General features: G+C 35.9%; 1 protein-coding gene across 1 annotated transcript; it reads left to right on the forward strand.

The window, feature by feature from the left end:
• Nucleotides 1–1,835: 1,835 nt before the first annotated feature.
• Nucleotides 1,836–23,948, forward strand: LOC115420478 (fibulin-7). The gene is made up of 7 exons (XM_030135725.1): nt 1,836–1,988; nt 9,041–9,194; nt 10,248–10,418; nt 10,514–10,807; nt 12,463–12,600; nt 12,691–12,826; nt 23,280–23,948. The coding sequence occupies exons 1-7, from the start codon at nt 1,905–1,907 to the stop codon at nt 23,638–23,640; spliced, it is 1,338 nt and encodes a 445-aa protein (XP_029991585.1). The 5' UTR covers nt 1,836–1,904; the 3' UTR covers nt 23,641–23,948.
• Nucleotides 23,949–24,462: the final 514 nt, after the last annotated feature.

The raw sequence follows: 24,462 nt of genomic DNA on the forward strand, positions 1-24,462 counted from the left end.
ACGATATATCACGATATATCATGATTCTGTTAAAAAGGCCATTTTTTGTTTGTTTCTTTTGTAAATGATTATTTCCTTGAAGAATTGAATTACACCAGAAATATGCACAAATACAAAACACATTTTTTCTTTGATCAAAGCAGGATTCAATGCTATATCACAAAATGATCCTGTGTTAAAACTGAAATTGTGTTTTACAGACATTAGTTTAAGATCCTGTTCAAATGTTTATATTCTATTAGTTCAGTACTAACATCATAATATTATTTTATTTCAATCCCAACAAAGGACCTAACATTATTTAATAAAAGAGTGTTAAATAATAAACTAGAAGCACTCGGAGAGCACAGACCTCCGTCAAGGCCGATCAGTACACACACCCCCCCCACACACACACCCCCGATCACCACCAAAATTTAATCATTTGTTCCTTGTGCCAGTATCAACATTTCCTGAAATTTTCATCCAAATCCGGTTATAACTTTTTGAGTTTTCTTGCACACAAACAGACAGACAAACCAACGCCGGCAAAAACATAACCTCCTTGGCGGAGGTAATAAAATGTAAACAAAAAAGAAAAACAAAAATGCACCTCCACAATATCTGCATTTAAATAAACACCTAAGTAGAAAAGCACTCAGACAGCGCAGACCTCCACCAAGGCAGACCCCCCTCCCCCGATCACCACAAAATATAATCATTTGTTCCTTGTGCCAGTATCAACATTTCCTAAAAATATCATCAAAATCCGTCCATAACTTTTTGAGTTATTTTGCTAGCCCCGATGAAAACATAACCACCTTGGTGGAGGTAATAATATCGATCCAGTAGTTTTAATATCGATACAGTATTGTGGAATGAAATATCGCAATATATTGCAGAATCGATATTTTCTTACACCCCTACTCAGAATTCCTCTTTTCGTCTTCGGTGGTGTGTGTGTGTGGGGGGTGTGTGTGTCAAATCCATACCTCACCTAGGGTGCCAAAATAGCTACAACCGGCCCTGAGTAATAGTATTTAACTGTTGTATTTATACTTTTACTTAAGGATCAGAGTATTTGGGCCACATCTGGTTTTGACTCTATCACATTAAAATCCCTTCAGTTCGATTCAGTGTAAAGTTTCAAAGTCACTAAACCACAAAGTGTGTGTTTTTGATGCCTGGGTGTACATATATGAACCCTGTAACATTCCTATAGATGATTAGAGTTTCTACTGTTCTTTATAGTTTTATACTCTGCCATTATCATTCCTTATATATGACTTTGGGTTTATTTGAGTTAAAGTTTGGACTTGTAGCAGCTGCAGGGTGCATACAGCATTTTTTCTGACATGTCTTCCAGGATCCCAGCAGCTCCTTTTTTTTTTTCTGAGTGGGGGGATAATCCAGGCGAGTCTATCAGCCGCTGCCTCAGATATGGCTGCCCTGTCATTTCAGAGTCCCCCAGCATTATCCTGCAAGACAGCAGGTTTAGGGTTTCAAAAAAAAAGTGGGACTTTACAGCTGCTGTAATTGGAGCACAAGTCACATTCCTGAGTCAGTCGAGGGAATTGGAAATAGACGAGTCACCAAAATGTAGCTGCTTTGTTGTGCGAATGATGATTAAAAGACACCAATGCCAGCTGACTTCTCCTTATAATTATGGAATCTATTTCTGGAGATGCTGATGGATCAAAAAAGTGAAAGCATGTTCCAGATGTGGGAGCTGCTCTCCTCCTCCTTGTCCTCCTGCAGCACCCGCCTCCAAAGTATCTGCCGAGGAGGAGGAGGAGGAGGGCATGTATGTGGAGGAGAAATTTGGCAAGTGCACTCGAAAAGAAACTGAAGTGGAGGAGATGATTTAGTTAAACAGACTCAGGACACAGTGACTGCTCTGAGTTTGTAGGAGCAGGTTTGTAACTATGGAGGTTTTATGCAGGATCAAGCTTCTTTTGGTCGTTATGGTGATGCTGTGTCTCCATCACATCTCTTCTTCCTCTGCTCAGGTGAGACTAAAACATAAAATTAATAAAATCATGATGCAGAGTGAGGAATTTACTCTGAATTTTGCATAAATCTAGGTATCTATCTGGTTCTGTAACCAGTTTAATAATTCTTCAAATTTAGCAAATATTTGCAAACTTTAAGGCAAAGTTGCAAAATATTTTGTTTTTTCTCCCCCTTATGATTATTGGATCATAAGTAAGTCAAACAAAATAAAGTTGAAATTTTTTTTAGCTGTTAGCTTAACACACTTCACCTGGAGATCTCACCTTGTTATTTTTTTTTTTTATTATTTTATTTTATAGACTAAACTAAAAATGATATCAAATCAGTGTATATATTTATTTAGAATTAGAAAGTTTAAATGCAGATTTGATTATTATAGTACATGTCCTTCAGCTACAGTGTATTTAACCCTTTCATGCATGAATGATGAGAACCTCGGTCAATATTTTTTTCTTTTTCTTTTAGTCCTCTTTAGGCATTAAAAAACAATGCAATTGACTTTTTTTTTTTTTTTTTATGAACCTATTTTTCGTGGAGTTACAAAAATGTCCACTCAACTGGACACCATGCATTTAATTTTTGAAGCAAAGATGTACATGTACATGTATTTAAAACTCATCATCAGAAAGTGATATACTGTGTGAAAACTATGAAGTAAAAACATTTTTAATGCCGCTAATCTGATGTTTTCTCACATTTTATCCCACTCAAATACTAGTTATTACTCATTTCATGGAGATAATATCCTCTGAGACCCAGGAAATTGATAATTTTAGCTTTTTTACACAAAAAATGGTCTTGATTGGAAACTGCATAATGCAACTGTTTTTTCAGATACATTTAATTTTTTTTTTGTTGTTGTTGTTGTTGATTGATTGTTTTAATGGAATGTCCTTTGCAATAAACAGCATTTTAGTTAAACTGGTGTCCCCTATAGAGGACACGATGCATTGCTGGGTCTCAGGAGGATATGCAAAAAAAAAAAAAAAAAAAAAAATTTGTTTCAGAAAAATGTTAATTACAGGCTCATAACAATTAGCAATTGATTTACACTAAAACATGTTACTGCAGATCAGGTTTATCAAGAGCAGTAAAGTTACAGTAATGGTATGAATTGCAGTGTATGGGATGGTGCGTAAGCATCCACTGTGTTGGCTGATATGAAACTAAAACAACAAAACCCATGAATATACAAGAGAACAGCTGAAGAATAGCTGTCCACTGTAGTGACCACTATGTATGAAAGGGTTAAATGTAGTTGAAAGTGCTATAACTGCAAGAAAAAGTTCTACAGTTTAAAACGTACTTCAGTAAAGTATGTAGATCAAAGTACAAAATACTTAAAAGTCAGAGTAGTCAGAGTGCAGTAAAACAGTCCCTGTCAGTGATTACTTCTATGTATGATGTAAATTATGACTAATATTACAAGTGTATTAATATGCATATCACATGTTACAACTATATATGTTAAAAATTAATCTTATTTGAACCACTTTGTACAGTGGTGGTAGTTTAATCTAAAATGATGCATTATTATCTATAGCCCAGGTGTCAAACATGCAGCCCGGGGGCCAAAACTGGCCCGCCAAAGGTTCCAATCTGGCCCGTGGGATGAATTTACAAAGTGCAAAATGCAAAAATTACCCTGAAGATATTAACAGTCAAGGGCATCAAACTCAAAAATAATAGCATAATAACCTAGAAATAATGACTTCAAATGTTCTTCTTGGTTTAATGTGAGAAAAATAATATGATATTATGCGTCTAAATAATGGCAACACCAATTTTTTCTCTTTGATTTATTGCAAAGAACATTAAATTCTGATATCCTTTAACAATAAAATGTCAATAACCTGAACAAATATGAACAACCTGGAATCTCTAAAGAAAAATAAGTGCAATTTTAACAATAATCTGCCTGTTTTGTGCCGTGGTAGATCTGATCTGTAATGCACATGTAGAAATCATAAGTTGAGGCATAATATTGATCAAATTGTACTTATTTTTCTTCAGAAATTTAATTTTTTTCCAGTTATTCACATCTTTTTGTTTTGGATAGAGATAGTTTGATCATTTAATGTTATTTTTTGCTCTAAAAAATTTTGAGTTTTCATTATTTATAGGCTATTATGCTATTACTTGACTGGTCCGGCCCACTGGAGGTCAAATTGGGCTGAATATAGCCCCAGAAAGAAAATGAGTTTGACGCCCCTGATCTATAGCATGGTTTTATGTTTGTAAAGTTACTAACTTTACCACTATGCATTTTTCAGTTAATCCAAGAAAGAGTTCAAATGCTTCATCCTTCAGTTTATCACAAACAGTAAAAATTAACAGATTTGAGGAAATGCAGAGAGGATGAAAATATGCAATCTGAATATTAACTACATGTGTCAGAGAAATGCAGTGCTGTAAAAAAAATTATTCTGTAATTTAGTGAAATGGAAGAAGAAAGCTGCAGAAAATGGAAATGGAAATTATCAAACTAAATTGAATGTCTAACTGTGCTATGAAAACATTTTTATAAGCAAAACATATTACAAACTTGTTGAATTGAGCCTATGCTTTTATTATAAGATACTGAAGGTCACAGTTTAAATGGATGAAACAGAATATTGAAGGTTTTTGTGTAATGCTGAATCATTTTATTGGATTAAGTCTTTAAAAATAAGCAGCTGTCGACCAAGGTTATAATAGTTTTGGATTTTTCATTATAGTTTAGTTTTATTTAGTTTTGACTTTTTTTCTCTAATTCAGTTCGTTTTAATTCGTTTTTTGGAAAAGACGCCTAGTCTTTCCCAGGGACTGGACCAGTGTCCTCTCAATGTCCACCAGAGCTAGGCTGCTTAGATTGCCTTGGCCCATTGTGTTGTGGGTGTAAGACTTCAGCCTTTTTAAACTACAGATGCTCCTTTCACTCCGACCTAGCCGACAGTTTGATTGATTTAACTATCTACAAAACGATATTAAACTCGAACAAGAAATGATTAAATTATGTAACTCAAACAAGAAAACGCTGAAATTATGTTAAATTGAAACAAGGAAGTACAATGAGTGGGTTTTATTTACAGTGCAAGAAATGAACGAGTAATTTCGTAGTAGTTTTTCTCTCTTGATTTCACAGCAGAATGTGCGACGGTATTAAACTGAACTGTGTCAGTGAAGGAGTAGATCTCAAACTAGCTGTCAATCAAACGGGATTCAGCCTTTCAACCGATCCTCCAATCAGCACGTGGGATTCTGGCATCCAGCCCGGCCGAGCTCCGCCCACAGCTCCATTCACCCCCAGAGACGCCCGGCGTCCGGGGGCGGGACAACATCGTGGCATTTATCCAATTACTGTCCAGTTTTGACGCAATGAAAAAAACTGTTCCACTCAGTCCCACTGAAGCCCATAGACGCCCGGAGTCTACGGACAAATGCACTGAGCAGAGATGGATGAGAAAACAGAGACACGGGAATGGAGGAGAAGTGAACAACATCACGTCCGTTGGTTTGTGATAAAGCTGATTCTGAACGAACTCATCTTTGAGATGAACGTGTTCTAACACATTTGTAGTCAATGAAATGTCAACACAACTGTACATATTTAACCATTTAATTTTCGTAATTTTAGGGGAAGCCGGGCTTCCCTTGCAGTCTATGAGAAATCGCCACTGGTACAAATTCCCTATAGCAGGTTGGGGGGTGGGGATAATGTAGGTGGGGGTGTGATCCATACACAATGTCACTTACATGAAAACGAAACTGAAACTTTCCATATTTTCACCATTGGCCTCCCAACTTCTATACCTCTGTTATACCGCTGATCTTAGACGAAATTTTCACATGTTCTATCCTATATCAACACTGACAAAGACGAAAACGAAGGGAGTTTTATCCATCATTTTTAGATGTTTTAGTTAGTTCTGTAAGCACAAAATACAGTTTCAGTTATCGTTTTTTCCTTTAAATTCGAGTTTTTATTTATTTCACTTAACGAAAATGTTTTTTCAATTTTAGTTTTCGTCATTTCGTTCATTTTTGTTAACGATAATAACCTTGCTGTCGATTGGTGGACAACGAATGAATGAATGAATGAATGAATGTTTTTATTATTATGTCTTGCATAAAGAACATGCCCAGCCCCTCCATGGGCTTATAAGACACCAAAAATACAAACCAAAAATCAAACACCAGACAATAGGCACAATAGATATGAACAAAACAAAGTACTGACCTATTTAAACAAACACATCTGCCGTTTTTTCCAGGCTTTCCAAACAAATAATGCTCATTTATATACATTAGAACTAAACAACCATTTCATCTTGCCATCATCAGCGCTCCAGAACATATCAGGACTTCCGATACGCATATCATCAAACAAAGGGGCTCTCAGTTCATCATATAGAGGACAACACAAAAGAAAATGTGATTCATTTCCCACTTCCCCCAAATCACACAGTCCACAAAGTCTGTTCTCTTCTGGGGTTTGGGTGAATCTCCCAGTTTCTAAAGCCAAGGGAAGGATTCCTGTTCATAACTGAGCAATTTTATTCCATCATATTCCGTCTTCAGAAACCAAACACGCTGAACTGGAGTTCACCCTCCCTTCCACCCAGCACTGGGTCACTGCCTGTAACAAACCACCAAGAAACTCCCCAGAATCTGACACACACAAACTCTTAGGTTCATTATGTGATAGCGGTGTTGTTTCGTGTCATGCTGAACTCACTGTTTTATGCTTCGGTGTGAGGTCAGCAATGGGCTCGCATCCAATTTTCACCCAGGTGTCAGGGCAGCAGGCTCGGCTCTGAAAACCTCACCTCTGTGTTTAAACCTCACACCTGAAACACACTACGACTGGAGAAAGACCGTTAGAAGTCTGTGCGATGGTTCTTCTACTGTGGAAAATAATATAGACACAGCGGGGAGTCACTCTCACATGTGACTGTAATTCAGATGGATTCCTTGCCTTTAAGAACCTTCTATGAACAATTGTGGGAACTTGACATTTGACAGGAATTTCTATTATATTTTATATTTAACAGCGTACGACTGTTGTAGATTACAGAGTTCATGCCCTTAAATGTATACTCAAAGTGAATATTACATTAAATACTTTGGCTTATTTCAGCGATTTCTTACATTAATAAGTAATAGTGTGATTTAATATGACATTCACACAATAGAAGAGACTGTGAATGGATAATAACAGTAGAGACATAAGCTATGAATAGAAATACATGAAAAGAGTAATGTTTGATGTGGTAAAAAAGAAAAAAAAGAGCAAATTTTCCATTACATTTGATTTGCTTCAGCTTCAAGTTAGAATACAAAGCAGCATAGGAAGACAAAAATGTTTTGTTAACACATGGCTTCTGAAATCCTCCTTAAATAAAAACTGCTATCAGAAAAAAAGGAATTTGTGCCTCCTGTTTTCCCACAGTAACAGATGAAAGGATAGAACATGAATAACAGTATTGTGTATTTACTCAGTCAGACACTGATTTGTGGTTGTAACTCCATTCTGTTGTCATGTGTGTACAGACGATCTGTTATGGTGCATCTTTTGTTAGCGGAAGAAGTTGATAGTGATTCAGCAAAAGCCCTTCTACATTTTTCCCCAGGTTTATGCATTTATATTTTATCTCAATCAGGGGCTTATGCGCAATTAAAGAAGCATTTTACATTTTAGCGTCATCAACTCAGGTATATAGGTAATATCTTTGAGTAATCTATTGATATTAAAGCCACAGGAGCTGAAATCAGGTGAAAATATGGTACTTTCCTCTTGCAGCTCTCTCCTCTTGATCCAAATCAAAACACTAATTATAGAGACAGATGACCTGATGCTGTTGAGTCTCAGAGTAGAGCAGTAAAGTCATGTATTCCTGAATCTTAACACACACATTGGTGAGATTTGACTTACTCTCCTTTACTATTCTTACTACCACCTAGCCTATTTATATCCTATTGGTTGTACATACCTGTCATCCATAGTACAGAGTTAGCTTTTGTATAGTCTTCTGTATGTTTTGTTCATTTCAGAAGTTCTAGTAGCACTTTAGTAACAGATAATGGAGGCATGTGTCTCAATTATTTTTTCTTCCGTCACTCCAAAAATGTTCACACAAGGGTGAAAAGTGCGTTCTCTGCATCTCGTTTCATCGTTTCTATGCCTCCTAACCTCAGCCATGTGTGCGCAATTACACATCCAAACCGTTCACACCTCTTTTTGAGATGTGGGAAATATAGACGCAGTTTCTATCAGCAAAATTGCTTTCGGGTTTGATAAATTATTTTGCGTGTGTTAAATTAATATATTTACATTTTCTCCTCCCAGCACATGCACAATTGCATGTAAATGCCCCATACTGCATATTCATTGTGGCAAATGTACAAACTGGATGCAGACAAGGTCTTTTGCACTTTTGAAAGATACAACCCTTAGTGCGCACTGTAAGTAAATCAGTACATTTTTTTGCATGTACAATGAGTTTGCACACGTTTTAATACACGCAAACCTTTAGTAGATCCGGCCCTATGTGATTTTTTTTTTTTTATAGTCACTTTTGCACCAAGTGTTTTGCTGCAAAATTGAACTGATTTTCATTGTTCCTGTGAGTGACAATAAAGATCTATTCTATTCTATTCTATTCTATTCTATTCTATTCTATTTACTGGAATACAGCTGGTTATGTTACTGTAAAAATCCACAAATTGATTACCTTCTCTATAACCTGTAACTGCACTACATATCATAGGTTGTATTCTAACTACATGTATTCTGTCAGATGCTGATAATGACATTAAATGTGAAAGGTGAATGGATTTCTCTTACAGTGATAAATAGACGACTATCGCTGAGGCTGCAGTTCGTCTCCACTCCACAGATGTGTTGCTGGTCTTTTAACTTGCTATCTTGGTTTTCAGGTCGACTGCTTCACATTTTATTTCTGTAGAATATAAATAAATGTAAATAGCTGCTGCTGGATATTTTCACTTTGGACATATCTATTAAGGTTTAAAATAAACACATCCTCTCACTTCTCCTTACCTACAGGAGTGTCCATCCACTCATGATCTGCTGAACTCGCTGCGGCAGGTGGAGAAGATGTTGGCCGTCCATGAGGCGTCGTACCAACAGGGCCTTCGCTCCCTCAGGAAGAAGCTGAGCGCTCTGCACAACAGCACCATGGCAATATTTAAGAAAGATGGTTTGTATTGAGGTTTATTCTCAACAGGAAATGATGAAAAGGTTATTTTTTGGCATAGTCATAGGAAAGTATTATCTATTAGAGGCATGTGTTACAATACATAACAGTATGTAGAATAGATAATTCATTGAAATAATAAGACCATGATAATATATTCATTCATTAAAATACAAAACAAATGAATTGATTCAATAAAAGAGAGCAAGAGGTCAAATGTGAATGAAGTGAGGTTAATATCTGTAATGATGTGCACACAGGGGACAGGAAAAAGGCCCAAATCTAGTCAGCAGGGCAGGCTTCAGCAGTTCAGAGGAATTTATTAATGAAACACAAAACAAAGGCTTACAGGCAGGTCGGCAGAAAAATCAGGAAGTCCAGAAGTCCCAGAGGGCCAAGAATAGACACACTATAAACAGAAGAAGAACAAAGGGTAAATGAGATGGAAAGGGATTATTGTATTTTAGTTTTCTTCCTCTGTATTTTAGATATTTATTTTTTGTATTGGATTCTTCTTCCCAGTTAATAGCTGAATGCACTGCCTCCAATTTACATCATACAAGACAGTGTCATCGGCATAAAGGTGTATATTACATCCACAACAAGACATAGGGCTGTACAAAAAGATCCAAAAATTGCCTATTTTTTATTGTGATAATTCAGGATTTTTTATCTATTTATTTAAGATAAATCATGATTCATGAACAGTTGTCTTTGCATGAACTACATGCCGTATATGTGAGATATTCGTGATGACCACCAATAACATAAATCAGCACTAAAAAATAAAAATATCTTTAAATAAAACAAGGCACCACTGAAAAATAAAGACTTGAGAAACATCTTAATAATGAAAATATTACAAAACACCAACATATTGCATTTGAAATACTTGTTGAGCAACTTAAGTCTCTGGAATAAGAACTACTTTATTATTTTACAATCATTAATATTACTATATATGTACAAAACAGAAACAAAACAGTTAATTACATGCCATAAAATACCAGAGGAATAATATTTTAAATAAATATCTCTATTTCTGTCTGTTCATAGCCGCCTGCCCCAAACCAGAGCCCCCCACCCACGGCCGAAGACTGGGTCGGGTTTTTGGAGTCGGACACGAGGTCCACTTCCTGTGTAAACCTGGCTATGAGCTGATTGGTCCACGCACACGAGTGTGTCTGGACTCTCTGAAGTGGAGTGGCCAACAGCCGATGTGCAAACGTCAGTCCAATATTGAGCTGACATACTGTAATAGTGAGACTGGGTCAGTACCAGATGTGTTCAATAACATCTGGCTTCTTTTGTTTCATTGTCAGGCTTTAACAGCACCATCAACTCCTTGCCCTTCTTCTCTTCTGGATCTTCCCCTTCCTCCTCCTCCTCCTCCTCCTCCTCCTCCTCCTCTTCCTCCTCCTTCCCTATTTCTGCTGCTCTATCAGCACCTTCCTCCTCTTCATCATCACCCTCTCCCCTCTCCTCTTCATCACCCACGTCCTCCACTCTATCCTCCTCTGTTCGACCGTCTCATTGCACTCACTTCCTGGGCTCCACCCGTTGCACCTGTGACGTGGGTTTCACCATATCAGGACGAGACAACAACATCTGCACAGGTAATATCTGGTACATCAATAGTGGAAGAAGAATTCAGTAAAAAGAAAAATGCAAAAAATATCCCCAAATAAGTAGCTTTGTATCTAAACTCTAACTGAAGTAAAAGTCTGTATTAGGAGAAAAAAAATACATATAGTTGGAAGAGTAAAAGTATCCCATGTGCAGTAAATCATTCCCTGTCATTGTTTTACAGTTATAAATGATGTCTATGGATTTGTAATACTGTTTTATTAGTGTGTATGATAAATTTTATTATTTCAAATAGAGAAATACAACATTCTGCAACATGATTGACAACCTCCATACTCTAAAGAGTCCTTTCAAGAGCACAGCTTTAAATCTCCATAAAGTATAAACCATTTTTATCTACAAATGTGATTCTTTTCATAGTTAAAATGTGACTAAAGGATGAAATGTTCCCTCATTGTTTTAAAAATCCTCTCAGATTTGCTGAAAAATGCATTGTCACAAAGCTGAAAAGTCTATAATACACAGAATAAAACTGTTTAATATCTTATTAACTAAACTGTTCATCATATAGTACCTAATTTACAGTGATCAAATATGTTTTGCAGCATTTTTTTCTGGTCAAAAGTGCCTCTTCAGATACCCAATGAAGATACTATGATGCATAACTAAAATGTGCATCATGTAGTATCTATATTTAAATGACTCAAATATTTTTTTGCAATTATTTATTTTTTCACTACACTCTGTAACAGGGCTCAACAACTTTTGCAATCTTATTGATTTTTTTGTGTGCATATAAGGCTTTCCAGCTATCCAAGACCATTTTAACCCTTTGATGCATGAATTATAAAAACCATAGTCAAGATTTTTTTTCCTGAGTGTTTTTATTCCTCTTTAGGCAAAAAACAATGTGAAGGAATTTTTTTTAATGAACCCATTTTTAATGGAAATACAAAAACACCCACTCAGCTGGATACCATATGTTTAATTGTTGAAGCAAAGAAACATGTATTTATAATGCAATAAAAGAAAATATGAAAACTGATGTTTTTTCACATTTTAACATACTCCAATACTAGTTATTACTCACTTCATGGAGATAATATGCAAAAAAAAAATTTGTTGAAGAAAACTGTTAATTAGAGTCTAATAACAACTAGCAATTGAATTACACTCAAACATGTTACTGCAGATCAGGTTTATCAGGAACAGCAAAGTTACAGTAATTTCATGAATTGCAGTGTTTTAGATGATGCATAAGTGTCCACTGTGGTGGCTGATATACAAATAAATCAATAAAATCCCTGAATATACAAGAGAAAAGCTGTAGAATAGCTGTCCACTGTAGTGACCAGTATGCATGAAAGGGTTAATGCTATAAGATAAGATAAGATAAGATAAGATAAGATAAGATAAGATAAGATAAGATAAGATAAGATACAGTGTATAAAAGTATATTGCCGATGGTGTTGCTGATTATCTTATTTAGCTTATTACAAACATGACAAATCAACACATTTGGGGAGATATGTGTTTTTTACTGGACAGGAAGGAGATGACAAACTGTGCTATTAAAAAGAACTAAAGCTGGAGTGCAAATACTCCAGTGAAGTACAAGTATCTGTAATATGTACTGTAGTACAGGACAGCAGACACTGACCTCACTGGTTCTGTTTGTTTTCAGACATCGACGAGTGTCTTCTGTTTCCTCTCGGCCAACCTGGTCGTCTTTGTGTCCATCAGTGCGTTAACACACCCGGCAGCTTCCACTGCTTCTGCCCATCAGGTTACGACCTCAGCAGGGACGGCCGCAGCTGCTCAGGTCAGAGTTCAAAGGTCATCCTCAAACCTCAGCTTGATTCTTTAAAAATGTGTGGGCTGACTCTGACTTCTGCCGTCCCTCTGTGTTCAGACGTAGATGAGTGTGAAACCCGGATGCACAACTGCACAGGAGATCAGATGTGTGTCAACACCTACGGAGGATTCCAGTGTGTGACGGTGGAGTGTCCTCTACTGAAGAACGCCACTTACATCAAGACCTCACCGATGTAAGAACCTGAAACACATCCTACACACCAAATCTGTTTAGGGTTGGTCATTTCGGTCTTTTGAAAGGTCATAGTAAGATTCATTTTTGTAATATTGTAAAGCTACGGTAGCCTACTAAAGAAAAAGTAACAACATATGTCAGTGGTTCCCAGCCTTTTTTGGCTCGTGACCCCATTTTAACATCACAAATGGTGACCCCAGACATTCAAAACGGAGACTTTGTTTTTGCTGAAATTAACCCTTTCATGAATGAATTATGAGAACTTTAGTCTAGATTGTTTTTCCTGAGTGTTTTTATTCCTCTTTAGGCATAAAAAAACAATGTGATGGAATTTTTTTATTGAACCTTTTTTTTTTTTTTATGAAGGTTGATTTGTTCCTTTATTGCTTTAACTAAAAAATCAATTAAAAAAAAAGTGTTTGAAAGCAAAAAAAATATTTACGATCCCAAAAACTTAATTGGAACACTTTTTTTCTTTGAAAAGTTTTGGGTATTTTTTTTAATTGAAGTAATTTTTTTCATGTAATAGTTTGCTATATGACATTGCAAATAAACGTTAATTTTATAAAATATTTAGTCTATATAATGTATATTATTATGGACGGCGCCAGAAAAGCCAAGTGTAGATTACTGCACTAAGGGAGAATTTGATTTTCCTTGGTCAGGATATGTACAGTCAGTCCAGCTTGGATTTACAAGGCTGACAATTAATACTGAACAAACAAGAACTCAAACTATGAATTATGAAAGAGCTGCAGCATCTGAAACTGACCACAATGAACATTTGACAGATAAACAGTACCACAGTGCTTCAGTTTCAGCTTCACAGTTTGTCAGGTCTTTTATATATTGGGATTGTCTCTGTCAACTCACCATATATATTTTTATTAGTAAGTTTTTTATGTTTATTTTTATCAATTACTTGAAATTTCAGGCGACCCCATTTGAATTCCAGGTGACCCCACGTGGGGTCCCGACCCCAAGGTTGAAAAACACTGACATACTGAGTCAAATATGAGTCACAACTCACATCGACTTTTTGAGTGTCATCGTATTATTCAGTAGAAATATGTAATATTTGTAAAAACATTCTCAGCAACAGCACAGTCATAAATTACACATCTACTTCCCATCCACAGGACATGAGGACTCACTCACTGAGGGATTTGAAGGAAATGATGTGAATCATATGTAATGACCTTTACAGTCAATACATTTTGACACAAATGTACCATGGGAAATTTAGGATCAACAATGTTCTGCGTCACCATCATTAAAACATCCAATGAGGCCAGATCTTTAGTTAGAATAGTGTTCATCCCTCCGGTAGAGAGAACAGAAATGGAATTTGACTTTTTTTTTTAAACCATGTTCCCATGATTCTGTATATTTTGTCTCTAACACACACTTTTGACAACTACAGTACAGTAAAAAACAAAATATTGGCTAGAGATACAAATATATCTGGGTAAAAATATAAAATTGCATAAATAAAACTAGACAGAATTGTGATCATGTGTTACTGACGAGTTCAATTGGTAGAGCGAACTGTCCAGTGACCGAAGGGTCGGCGGTTCGAATCCTGCCTCCGACTGTCCACATGTCAAAGTGTCCTTGGGCAAGACACTGAACCCTAAATTCCTCCCAGTAGGTAATATGGCAGCCGCCGCCTACTGGTGTATGACTGTGTGTGTGAATAGGTAAATGTGAGGCTTTGTAAAGTGCTTTGGGCACTGTAAAAGTGTGGAAAAGCACTATATGAGTACCAACCATTTACCATTTACTACAAAACATTATGGAAACAAAGTGACATCTAATGTTCCTGACTAGATTTAAAGTTGTAAAACACTTCATATATTTTTTATACCCCATGTGGTCCCAAAAAGTGTTATATTTAGTCTGATTTACTAAAAAAAAATGTATGTAAGTGTTCTAAGTCAATCAGTTGTTCTATCTGTAAAAACAACAAAAAGCAAGTTTTAATTTATAAAAGAGTTATTAAATAAGACAACATATACCATCTTTATAAAGACTGAAGAGAATGTCATAAGAAATAATAAAAGCAACACTTAATTAATAAAGCAAGCTTAAAGTAATTTAAAAATAATTACATTTTTTAAGAATTAAACTTGTTTAAAAAAACAATGATAATACACATTGAAGCATTTAATGACACTTGATAACTAACAAACTGTTTTTGAGTTTCTTCAAAAATGTATGAAGTGTAAATTTTTAAAGAAAATATAAATGTTACCTGGAGGTTTCGTAAGGTTTTTAAGTATATGTACTGTATGTTTAAGACATGTTTAGACAAATTCTGACCAGATATAACATTTCAGAAAGCACATTTGATTAACTTTTTAAAATGCATTTTAATTCTAAATCCACTCCATATATATCATTGTGCTGTCATATTTTTTCCTACATGACCTAATCAGATAGTAATAGATAATACATTACCTGAGTAAAAATACATATGTTACATCCCACCATTAATCCCAAACTGGTCAAACTGCTCATAACTTGTACAGATCTGTCATCACAGGTGGACTGGATCGGATTATATTCTTGGTTGTCACTATCATATTTGATGGACTTAATCTAACATGCTGACCTGGGTTTCACCCTGTCTTCTACCCAGAACTGGGTCAGCGCCCATAACTAACCACAAACAAACTTCCCCAAACACCAGTAACACATATTCAGAGGTTCACTGTGTTACAATGTGGAATTATGTTGAGGGTATGTTCGAGGGTCAGTGTCAGGTCAGAGGATGCGCACTCACAGTTTTTCTATGACTGCACTATACATATTATATTGGTTGTAAGTTTAATATATAACCCAACATATAACCTTTCTATCTTTTAAATAGTTTGCCACCAAGCAATTCAATGTGTCATTTGTTTGCGAAAAAAAAAAAGCCAAAAAACTCTTGAGCTTGACGCGAATCCTGTGTTAGCTGTTGTATTGAACTGTACTGCATTGTGTTGTATTGTATTGTATTGTTATGTAGCTACTATTCAGGAGCTGATGGGCTTTCTGCTTTGTGATTAACTTCAGTGATTCCCATTTCGGCTGCACAATAAAACTGCAGACAAGGCACGAAGAAAAGGAATGCAGCTTGGAGAGATGAGACCATAAAGAAAGCCCAAAAACCTCTCACCTCAAAAGACAAAGGCTTAGATTAAATGTAAATGACAGGGACAGGGATGGAGAGATTTGGAAACAATGAGTCTTACCTCCATTATACCCACTTCCCTTCTGCACCCATCATTAAGCATCCATCCCATGATTGTAGCTGGGCTGGAAGTCAGACTGAGGTTTGGCCTCAGGCGTCCTCCTGGGATTTTCAGGCTCCAATCAGTGCATCAGCTGATACAGACAGAGAGGCGTGAAACACATTTATGCTGTTGGACAGGAAATGAGTGTGTTTACCAAAGTGGTTTTACAGTTTTGATTTATTCCTACAGCTGAATTGCAGTTGCTTGTTGTAGTAATACAGACCACATGGCTGTGATTTAACAAAATAAAACTGAAGAAGTACTCAGGTCTAGCACAAATAATAATGGATAGATAAAGGTTTAAAAATAAGAGATATAATGTACTACATAGGGATGTAACGATACGAAAATTTCATATCGCGGTTATCATTATTATCGTGGTATTGTTGAAATGTGCTCAAAATGTTCAAAAAGTACTAATACACACATTGAAATAATTTAACTAAGTTGTATTTAAAAAAAAAAAAAAAAAAAAAAAGCAAAACAAAACAAAAAAACAAATAAAATAATCGGCACAATGTACTTTCTGTTGGCAGAAACATTCAAATATTAACCCTTAGTGGTCTGAGCTTATTTTGTTTGTTTTTCAGTACTTTTGATTTTGCCTTTATGTACTATATAAACAAATATTTATCATACCCATGTTTGGTATCTTTTTTTTTCAGCACAACTTCATTCATATCATCTGCCTCTTATTTTTTTCACTTTAACCTACTATATCACCAAAAAGGCCTGAAAACACAAAAAATATATAAAATCTGATTTGAAAAATGTATATACTTTATTGCATAAATAAAACAAAGATGCTTAATGAACGTTTTCAAAGACTTTAAAAGTGAATATTGGTTCCAAATATTAGGTATAGAAAATTAAAATTGTAATAAATTAAAACTATACTCAAATATTTGACATAAAAGCAGATCTTTACTTAGGCCTTTTTTTCCCCTAAAAGTGCAGAAATCAAACACAATTATCATGATAATTAGAATTTAAACGGTAATACTAACCGTCGGGAATTTTACCGCAGTTTATTGTTATACCGGTAATCGTTACATCCCTAGTACTAAATGTATTAATGATATGTTGATAATTTACACTGCATTGTCATAGGCACACAGTCACATTGAATTTTGAAATGAATTTAAAAAAATAAGGATTTAGAATCTTTATCTTAGTCTAATCAGAGGATCAGAGTTATAATTAATGAGGTCAATGTTCAACCAGAAGAAGCTGACCGAATAATACCAAATGACTCAAGTGATTTAACTGTAACAGAAAAATTTCCATTGTCAAAATAAAATGTTTTCTTCTCGTCTCGATGGTTTTCAGTAAGATGTAAATGAAACCTGAGCTGTTTAAGTCAGTTCACTCATCTTTAAATTCCATTAAAATCTAACCAGTACACAAAACACTCAACTATGTTTTGTAAAAATCAATGAATTTAGATTTTAATGTGCGCCACACTCAGGATAGAGACAAAATAAGAATAAAAGCATATAGAACATACACGTAAATAATAAAAGAAGCATCCAAAAGGCTTAGGCCCAATCCCAATTCACCCCTTACCCCTACCCCTTAGCCATTGCACTTGGTACTACCCCTTGAAATGCAGCTGCAGGGGTTAGGGGTTGAAACATTCTCCTATGAAATGGGACAACCCTTCGCCACCTTTTACATCATCTGCAGTCATCGATGCCGCTATAAACAGATGTGACAACTTTGTTTCCAAAAGTATTCCCTATACCACAGGTGTCAAACATGCGGCCCGGGGGCCAAAACCCGCCCGCCAAAGGGTCCAGTCCGGCCCCTGGGATGAATATGTGAAATGCAAAAATTATACTTAAGATATTAACAATCATATTGGGTCGATGGAATCTAAAGTAGGTCAGACCAGTAAAATACTATCATGATAACCTAAAAATAATAAAAAAAGGCAAATTTTTCTCTTTGTTTTAGTGTGAAAAATTTGTATTACACAAAAATATTTACATTTACAGACTAGCCTTTTACAAAAAGTGTGAATAACCTGAAATGTCTTAAGAGAAGTATGTGGAATTGTACCAATATTCTGCCTGTTACTAAATGTTTTGTGTTCTTGTAGATCCACTGTGATCTGTAAGTTGTGTTGCATATGTATAAATGATCAACTAAGGTGTAATATTGTTAAAATTGTGCTTATTTTTCCTAAGAATTTTCAGGTTGATCAGACTTGTTCATGTTGTGTTCAAGTACAGGTTATAGATGTAAATATTTTCATTACGAAATGTGACTTTTTTTCACTCAAAAACATAGAAAAAAACTTTGGAGTTGACATTATTTATCAGTTCTTATCCTATTATTTATATTATTTTACTGGTCCAGCCCAATTTAGATCATATTAGGCTGTATGTGGCCCCTGAACTAAAGTGAGTTTGACACCCCAGCCCTATGCTGTCAGCAGCTGTAACCGTCTCTGTTCCATGGGCTTTGGTCATCTTTTTGCAGCTATCAACTATAAACCACAGAAATGTGATCTATAACACATTAAAACGGCATTAAACAGTCGATCAAATGATTAAGCTGTTTATGAAGAAAATACCTACGCTTGTGTGTTTCTTTCATCACACTGCTGCACTTTTTGGCTGTGTTTACCTCCATCTTGCCAATGATTCAAACAGAATTATGTGAAATTTCTCCTACCCCTCCGTTCATAGTGTGGTCCTGCAAAATCTCCATTTTGAGGGTCAAACAGCCCGCCCCCTCTGTCTAATTGAGAATCAGGACAACACTACCCCTTCACGTGTACGCGCCAAACGGAGTAGTAGGGGTAAGGGGGAGGGCCAAGGGGTGAATTGGGATTCAGCTTTAGTCTTTGCAAAGGATGGGATAGAATCTGGCTCAAACTTCATGAGGGAACTGCCAATCTGCTCACAATGAATATTAAGAATTTAGGCCTTTTACCATCTACAATACAGAATATTTTATTCAGGGAGTTTGATGGAAATCTCAGAGCGTAAAGGCCTTGGATGGAAAAAAAAAAAAACTACTGAATATACATGAGCTTCAAGAGAAATAATAGAACTATTGTGATGAACAGACTTGGAGGACCTTAGAAAATGATTTAACACAGACCACAACTTCTCCCAGAAATGTAAACTAACATTGCATTATTCAAGGAATTATGTGAAGAAACACTGCCCGAACTTATCTCAGACGGACCCCAAAGACAGTGGACATGTGTACTGTGGTCAGACACGTCCAGGTTTCAGCTGATTTTCTAGAAAAATGGGTGTGGGGTAAGGTTATTATCGTTAACGAAAACTAATGAAATGATGAAAACTAGAATTGTAAAAACATTTTCGTTAACTGAAATAAATAAAAACTATAATTAACAGAAAAAAATGATATCTAACTGAAAGTGTATTGTGTGTTTACAAAACTAACTAAAACGTATAAAAATTCTGAGTAAAATTCTCTTCGTTTTCGTCTTTGTCAATGTCAGATTTATATAAAATCGATTTATTTCCCTCAAGCAATTTTAGCTGCTGGCACCATATGATATTTAACGGTCCGTCACTTCTCGTCACTTGTCATTTAGAGTCGTCTTCTGGTCCCCACTCTACCTGGAAACATGGAGACTATAGTTGGGAGAAAGCAGCAGAGTCCTGTCTGGGATTTATTTGAATTCGACAGTGAAGAAGATAAAAGATAAAAAAAACTAAAACTAAGCATTTAGAAAATAACGAAAACTCATAAAAACTAGCAAACCTGCTCTAAAAATGAATTAAAACTAACTGAATTACAGAAAAAAAAGTCAAAACTAAATAAAACTAAACTATAATTAAAAATTCAAAACTATTATAACCTTGGTGTGGGGTTCAACTATGAGCCAAAGATGGAAAAAAAAAAAAAAAAAAAGAACAGCCAGTTTGTTATCAGTAACAGGGGCAAAACCACTATCTGTGATGGTCTGGGGGTGCATCAGTGGCCACATGGAAGGTACCACTGACGTCAAAGCATAGATTTATTCATTCATTTATTCATTTATTACCATCAGAATGATGTCTTTTCTCTGACGTCCCTGGTAATTTCATCAAGACTCATTATGTACAAACCCCAACATTAACCCACCTTGTGTTTTTTCATCAAACTTTTGAATGACTTTGTGGAACAATCTAGAGCAGGAGATAAAAGAAAGTACAAACATAAATATTTTTAAAAAGAGGTATAAAAAATTGTTTCTAAATAGGTATATGGAAGATGAGGGATACAAATAGTATTGTCCTAAATTGTCATTTCTTGGAATTAAGAAAGAATAATTATAATTTCAGAGATGTTCATATTTGTGAGTGGACTAAAGGGAGGACAAATGTGAAGTCTAGATGGACTGGGGTTGTGGGTGTGAAATTATGGAATGGACCTGATGATGCATTTAAGGTGTTCGCTCCTTTGACAAAGTTAGAAAAAAAAAAAAAAGAAAAAGCCTTGAGTTTAACCTTTTCATGCATGAGTTATGAGAACCTTAATCAAGATTTTTTTTTTTTTCCTGAGTGTTTTAATTCCTCTTTAGGCATGAAAAAAACAATGCCATTTAAAAAATTTTAATGAGTTGCAAAAATGTCCACTCAGCTGGACACCATGCATTTAATTTTTGAAGCAAAGAAACATGTATTTACTGACATACTGTGTGAAAACTATGGAATAATTTTTATTTTTTTTAATTTTTTTTAACCTGTCTTGTCCAGCATCCTAACAGCAGAATGGTAGTCTGGCTGCCTTTTGGTGCTGAACAAATTTGCTTTGCTTTGCCAAGGGAAACTTCAGTGAAGCTCTCCTTGATATTCTACTGTCTTTATTATGAGTTTTGTTGAATCACATTTTGATGCCGGACCTGACTACGAAACATGTATTTACTGACACACTGTGTGAAAACTATCTTTTTTTTTTGTATTTTAATGCTGCTAATTTGATGTTTTGTTATTTTAACATACTCTAATACTAGTTATTACTCACTTTATGGAGATAATATGCACAAAAAAAGGTTTAAAAAAACTCTGTTAATTACAGTCTAATAAAAATAACAAGCAGTTCATTTACACTCAAACATGTTAGTGCAGATCAGGTTTATCACAAACAGAATTACAGTAATGGTATAAATGTCAGTGTATGGGATGAACCACTGTGTTGGCTGATATGGAACTAAAACAATAAAATCCGTGAATATACAAGAGAACAGCTGTAGAATAGCTGTCCACTGTAGTGACCACTATGCATGAAAGGGTTAAAATTATTTAGGAATATTGAACTGAGATGGTAGATATGTTTTTGTTGTTGTTGATTTTTATTTTTATGGTGTGAATGCTTGATGCTGTACACATTTAATTTGATGTAAACGGTGTATCAGGTGAAAAGGGTCCTTTTTTTGGTTTTTGTGTTTATTATGATTATTGTACTGAGCGCAATGATTGATGTACAAACCCAAATGCATTCATTCATTCATTCATTCATTTCATTTTTTCATTTCAAACCTGCTACCACATTTATACACTTAACAGACGACGACTGGACAACACATGGTTTGAAAAGGGGATGGAAGAAGCACTGCTTTTAAAACTCCAACCCTCACACCACACACAACCCATCACAACATTTCACTACACCAAAACAAAACAATACAGAAAATTATACAGGGTGTCCCATAAGTCTCCATACATAGGAAAAATAAACGTTTCTTGACATAAACCATTTTTATTTATATAATATGCTCTATATGACTGCCATTTTGTCGGGAACACATTTCAATGCGTGTCCTCCACTGCTGAAGAACTATAAAGAAGAAATATAAAGAAATACTTGTTAGAACCATGGAATGTATTATGTCTCCTATGTATGGAGACTTATGGGACACCCTGTAGAACAAAACAGAACAATACAAGACATTATAGATCAATATAGAACATTACAATATCACATCCTCACAAGACAAGAACTAGTGGTGGGCAGCGATTAAAATTTTTAATCGCGATTAATCGCATGGCTTTCTGCGATTAATCGCAATTAATCGCATAGTTGTTGGGGGGGGGGGGGGGGACGCATCAACAGCATGTATTACCTTTCAGTGATATTCCAGACTGGAAGTACTCCGGTGATAAAAATAATTGCACGACAGTGCTTCCAAACACCCGTGTCCTTCTCAACCCCACCATCTGAAGACATTTAAAATTAAAATGTCCATGTAAAAAAACACTACTTTTACACATGTTTATGTCCCCACCAGTGTATTTACAGTTGTGAGTGATTGACAGGAGTCTTAAGCCCACTAATCAGTACTAATACTAATAAGCCCATTAATATGGGATGTTCAGTTGCTCAAAGCAAGCCAAAGGGGCCCTGAAGTGGTCAGAATAAGTTGCACTAACGTATGTTTTGTCCTTTCCGTGTTACAGTAGTTAGTTCGGACATAGAACTAACAGACATGTTTCTTTCACTCTGTTTATATGGCCCCAAAAACGTTTGCCTGTGAGTATTTTATGTTCAGTTGTTGTAAGAATGAATAGTATCAAATATCTCTGATGTGGGCCTTTGTTGCTGAATAAAAAGACGTTGTAAATCTTTAATTAACCTGCAAATGTTAATCGTTAGCGTGTCTATGGATTTTCCCATTCAAGTTAGCATCGAGATAAAATGACAGCTAATACAACATTCACATCGTAAATGAGTAAAGGTTAGTTCAAAGGCTGACATATTAGACCTAAACACAACCAATGAATTTACATAAACTTAGCATGAGCCTGCAGAAAGAATTAGCAACCCATCTGCGACTGCTAGCATAAACGAATTAGCTTAAACATCAGCATTACTTGTAAAGTTTACCGGTTTTCTCCTCTCAGCTGCACGTACACACAGCACCGGTGTGTGGACCGGCAAAATAAAAGGATGAGTTTCAAAATAAGAGTCCGTATGTATAAATCAACTAAGACTTGCTTGAAAGGCAGAACAATAATAAAACGGCGTTAACGTCAGATAAAAAAATTGTCGGCGTTATTTAATGAATGCGTTAACGCGGTAATAACGCGTTAACTTGCCCACCCCTAACAAGAACATAAACATAAACAGGCCCAGACACACTCTGACCCCATACCCATTCATTCATTCATTCATTCATTCATTCATTTATTCATTCATCTCCAGGCGCTGTGAGAGGAACCCATGCATGCTGGGAGACAAGGCCTGCACTCAAGCACCAAGCTCCATCTCCTTCCACTACCTGTCCATGGTGTCCAACATGTCCGCCCCCCGGGTCCTGTTCAGGGTCTCAGCAGCTCGGGTGCTGGGTGACACCCTGCGGTTCGGTTTGGCAGGCGGCCGTGGACGCGGCCACTTTAGCGTGCAGCGTTCCGGCCGTCAGACCGGCACCCTTCTCCTGGTGACGCCCATCAAAGGTCCGGCCACTCTGGAGGCCGAGGTGGAGATGAGCGAGCTGGAGCGCAACAACCTGCTGGGCCGATACCTCACCAAGGTCACCCTGTTCATTTCACCATATGTGTTTTAGAGAAAGGGTGGGAGAAGGGGGCTGGGGCTCAGGGTTTACCAGGTGTTGGCATCACTTCAACTTTAATCACAAACAGAAAAGAAACACTGTAACATGGTGACGTTAAATATATTACATAGATCAGAAATTATGTCAAGGATGATAGCGTTAAAGAGAGGATGAAGGTTCAGTTGTATTGACGTGAACAGGAACACAAGCACAACATATTTTAGCCAAATCAGTCTAAATGTAGCCAGTGCTTTAGGTCAGGGGTGTCAAACTCATTTTAGTTCAGGGGCCACATGCAGCCTAATATGATCTAAAGTGGGCCAGACCAGTAAAATAATATAAATACTGGGATAATAACATTTGAGTGCAAAAAGTAAAATTCTGTAATGAAAATGTTTACATCTATGAATTGTACTTGAACATAACATAAACAAATATGAACAACCTCAAAATTCTTAATTAAAATAAGTGCAATGTTAACAATATTACGCCTTAGTTTATCATTTACACATGTGAATCACAACTTACAGATCACAGTGGAAGTACAAATACACAAAACATTAAATAACAGGCAGAATATTATTAAAATTCCACATACTTCTCTTAAGAGATTTCAGGTTATTCACTTTTTTCATATATAAAAGTCCCGACCCCAAGGTTGAAAAACACTGGGATAATATTATAATAACTGGTGACAAATCCCTTAGAAAAAGATTCATTTGGGAACTGCCACAAAAGTCACACTGGGTCCTTATGGGTTAAATAGAAAACATCATATGTGTAAATGATGTGTACTTAAAAAGGGATTCAAAAACTCTGATGCTCTCACCATAA

Source organism: Sphaeramia orbicularis, chromosome 6 (genome assembly GCF_902148855.1).
Source record: "Sphaeramia orbicularis chromosome 6, fSphaOr1.1, whole genome shotgun sequence".
Taxonomy (NCBI): Eukaryota; Metazoa; Chordata; class Actinopteri; order Kurtiformes; family Apogonidae; genus Sphaeramia; species Sphaeramia orbicularis.

What these genes read in the sequence shown, in the direction of transcription:
- LOC115420478 (XM_030135725.1), top strand. Translation starts at nt 1,905, where the DNA reads ATGGAGGTTTTATGCAGGATCAAGCTTCTTTTGGTCGTTATGGTGATG. An exon ending in CCAACAGCCGATGTGCAAAC is followed by an intron (nt 10,419 to 10,513) that starts GTCAGTCCAATA and finishes TTTCATTGTCAG; the next exon opens with GCTTTAACAGCACCATCAAC. An exon ending in GGACGGCCGCAGCTGCTCAG is followed by an intron (nt 12,601 to 12,690) that starts GTCAGAGTTCAA and finishes CTCTGTGTTCAG; the next exon opens with ACGTAGATGAGTGTGAAACC.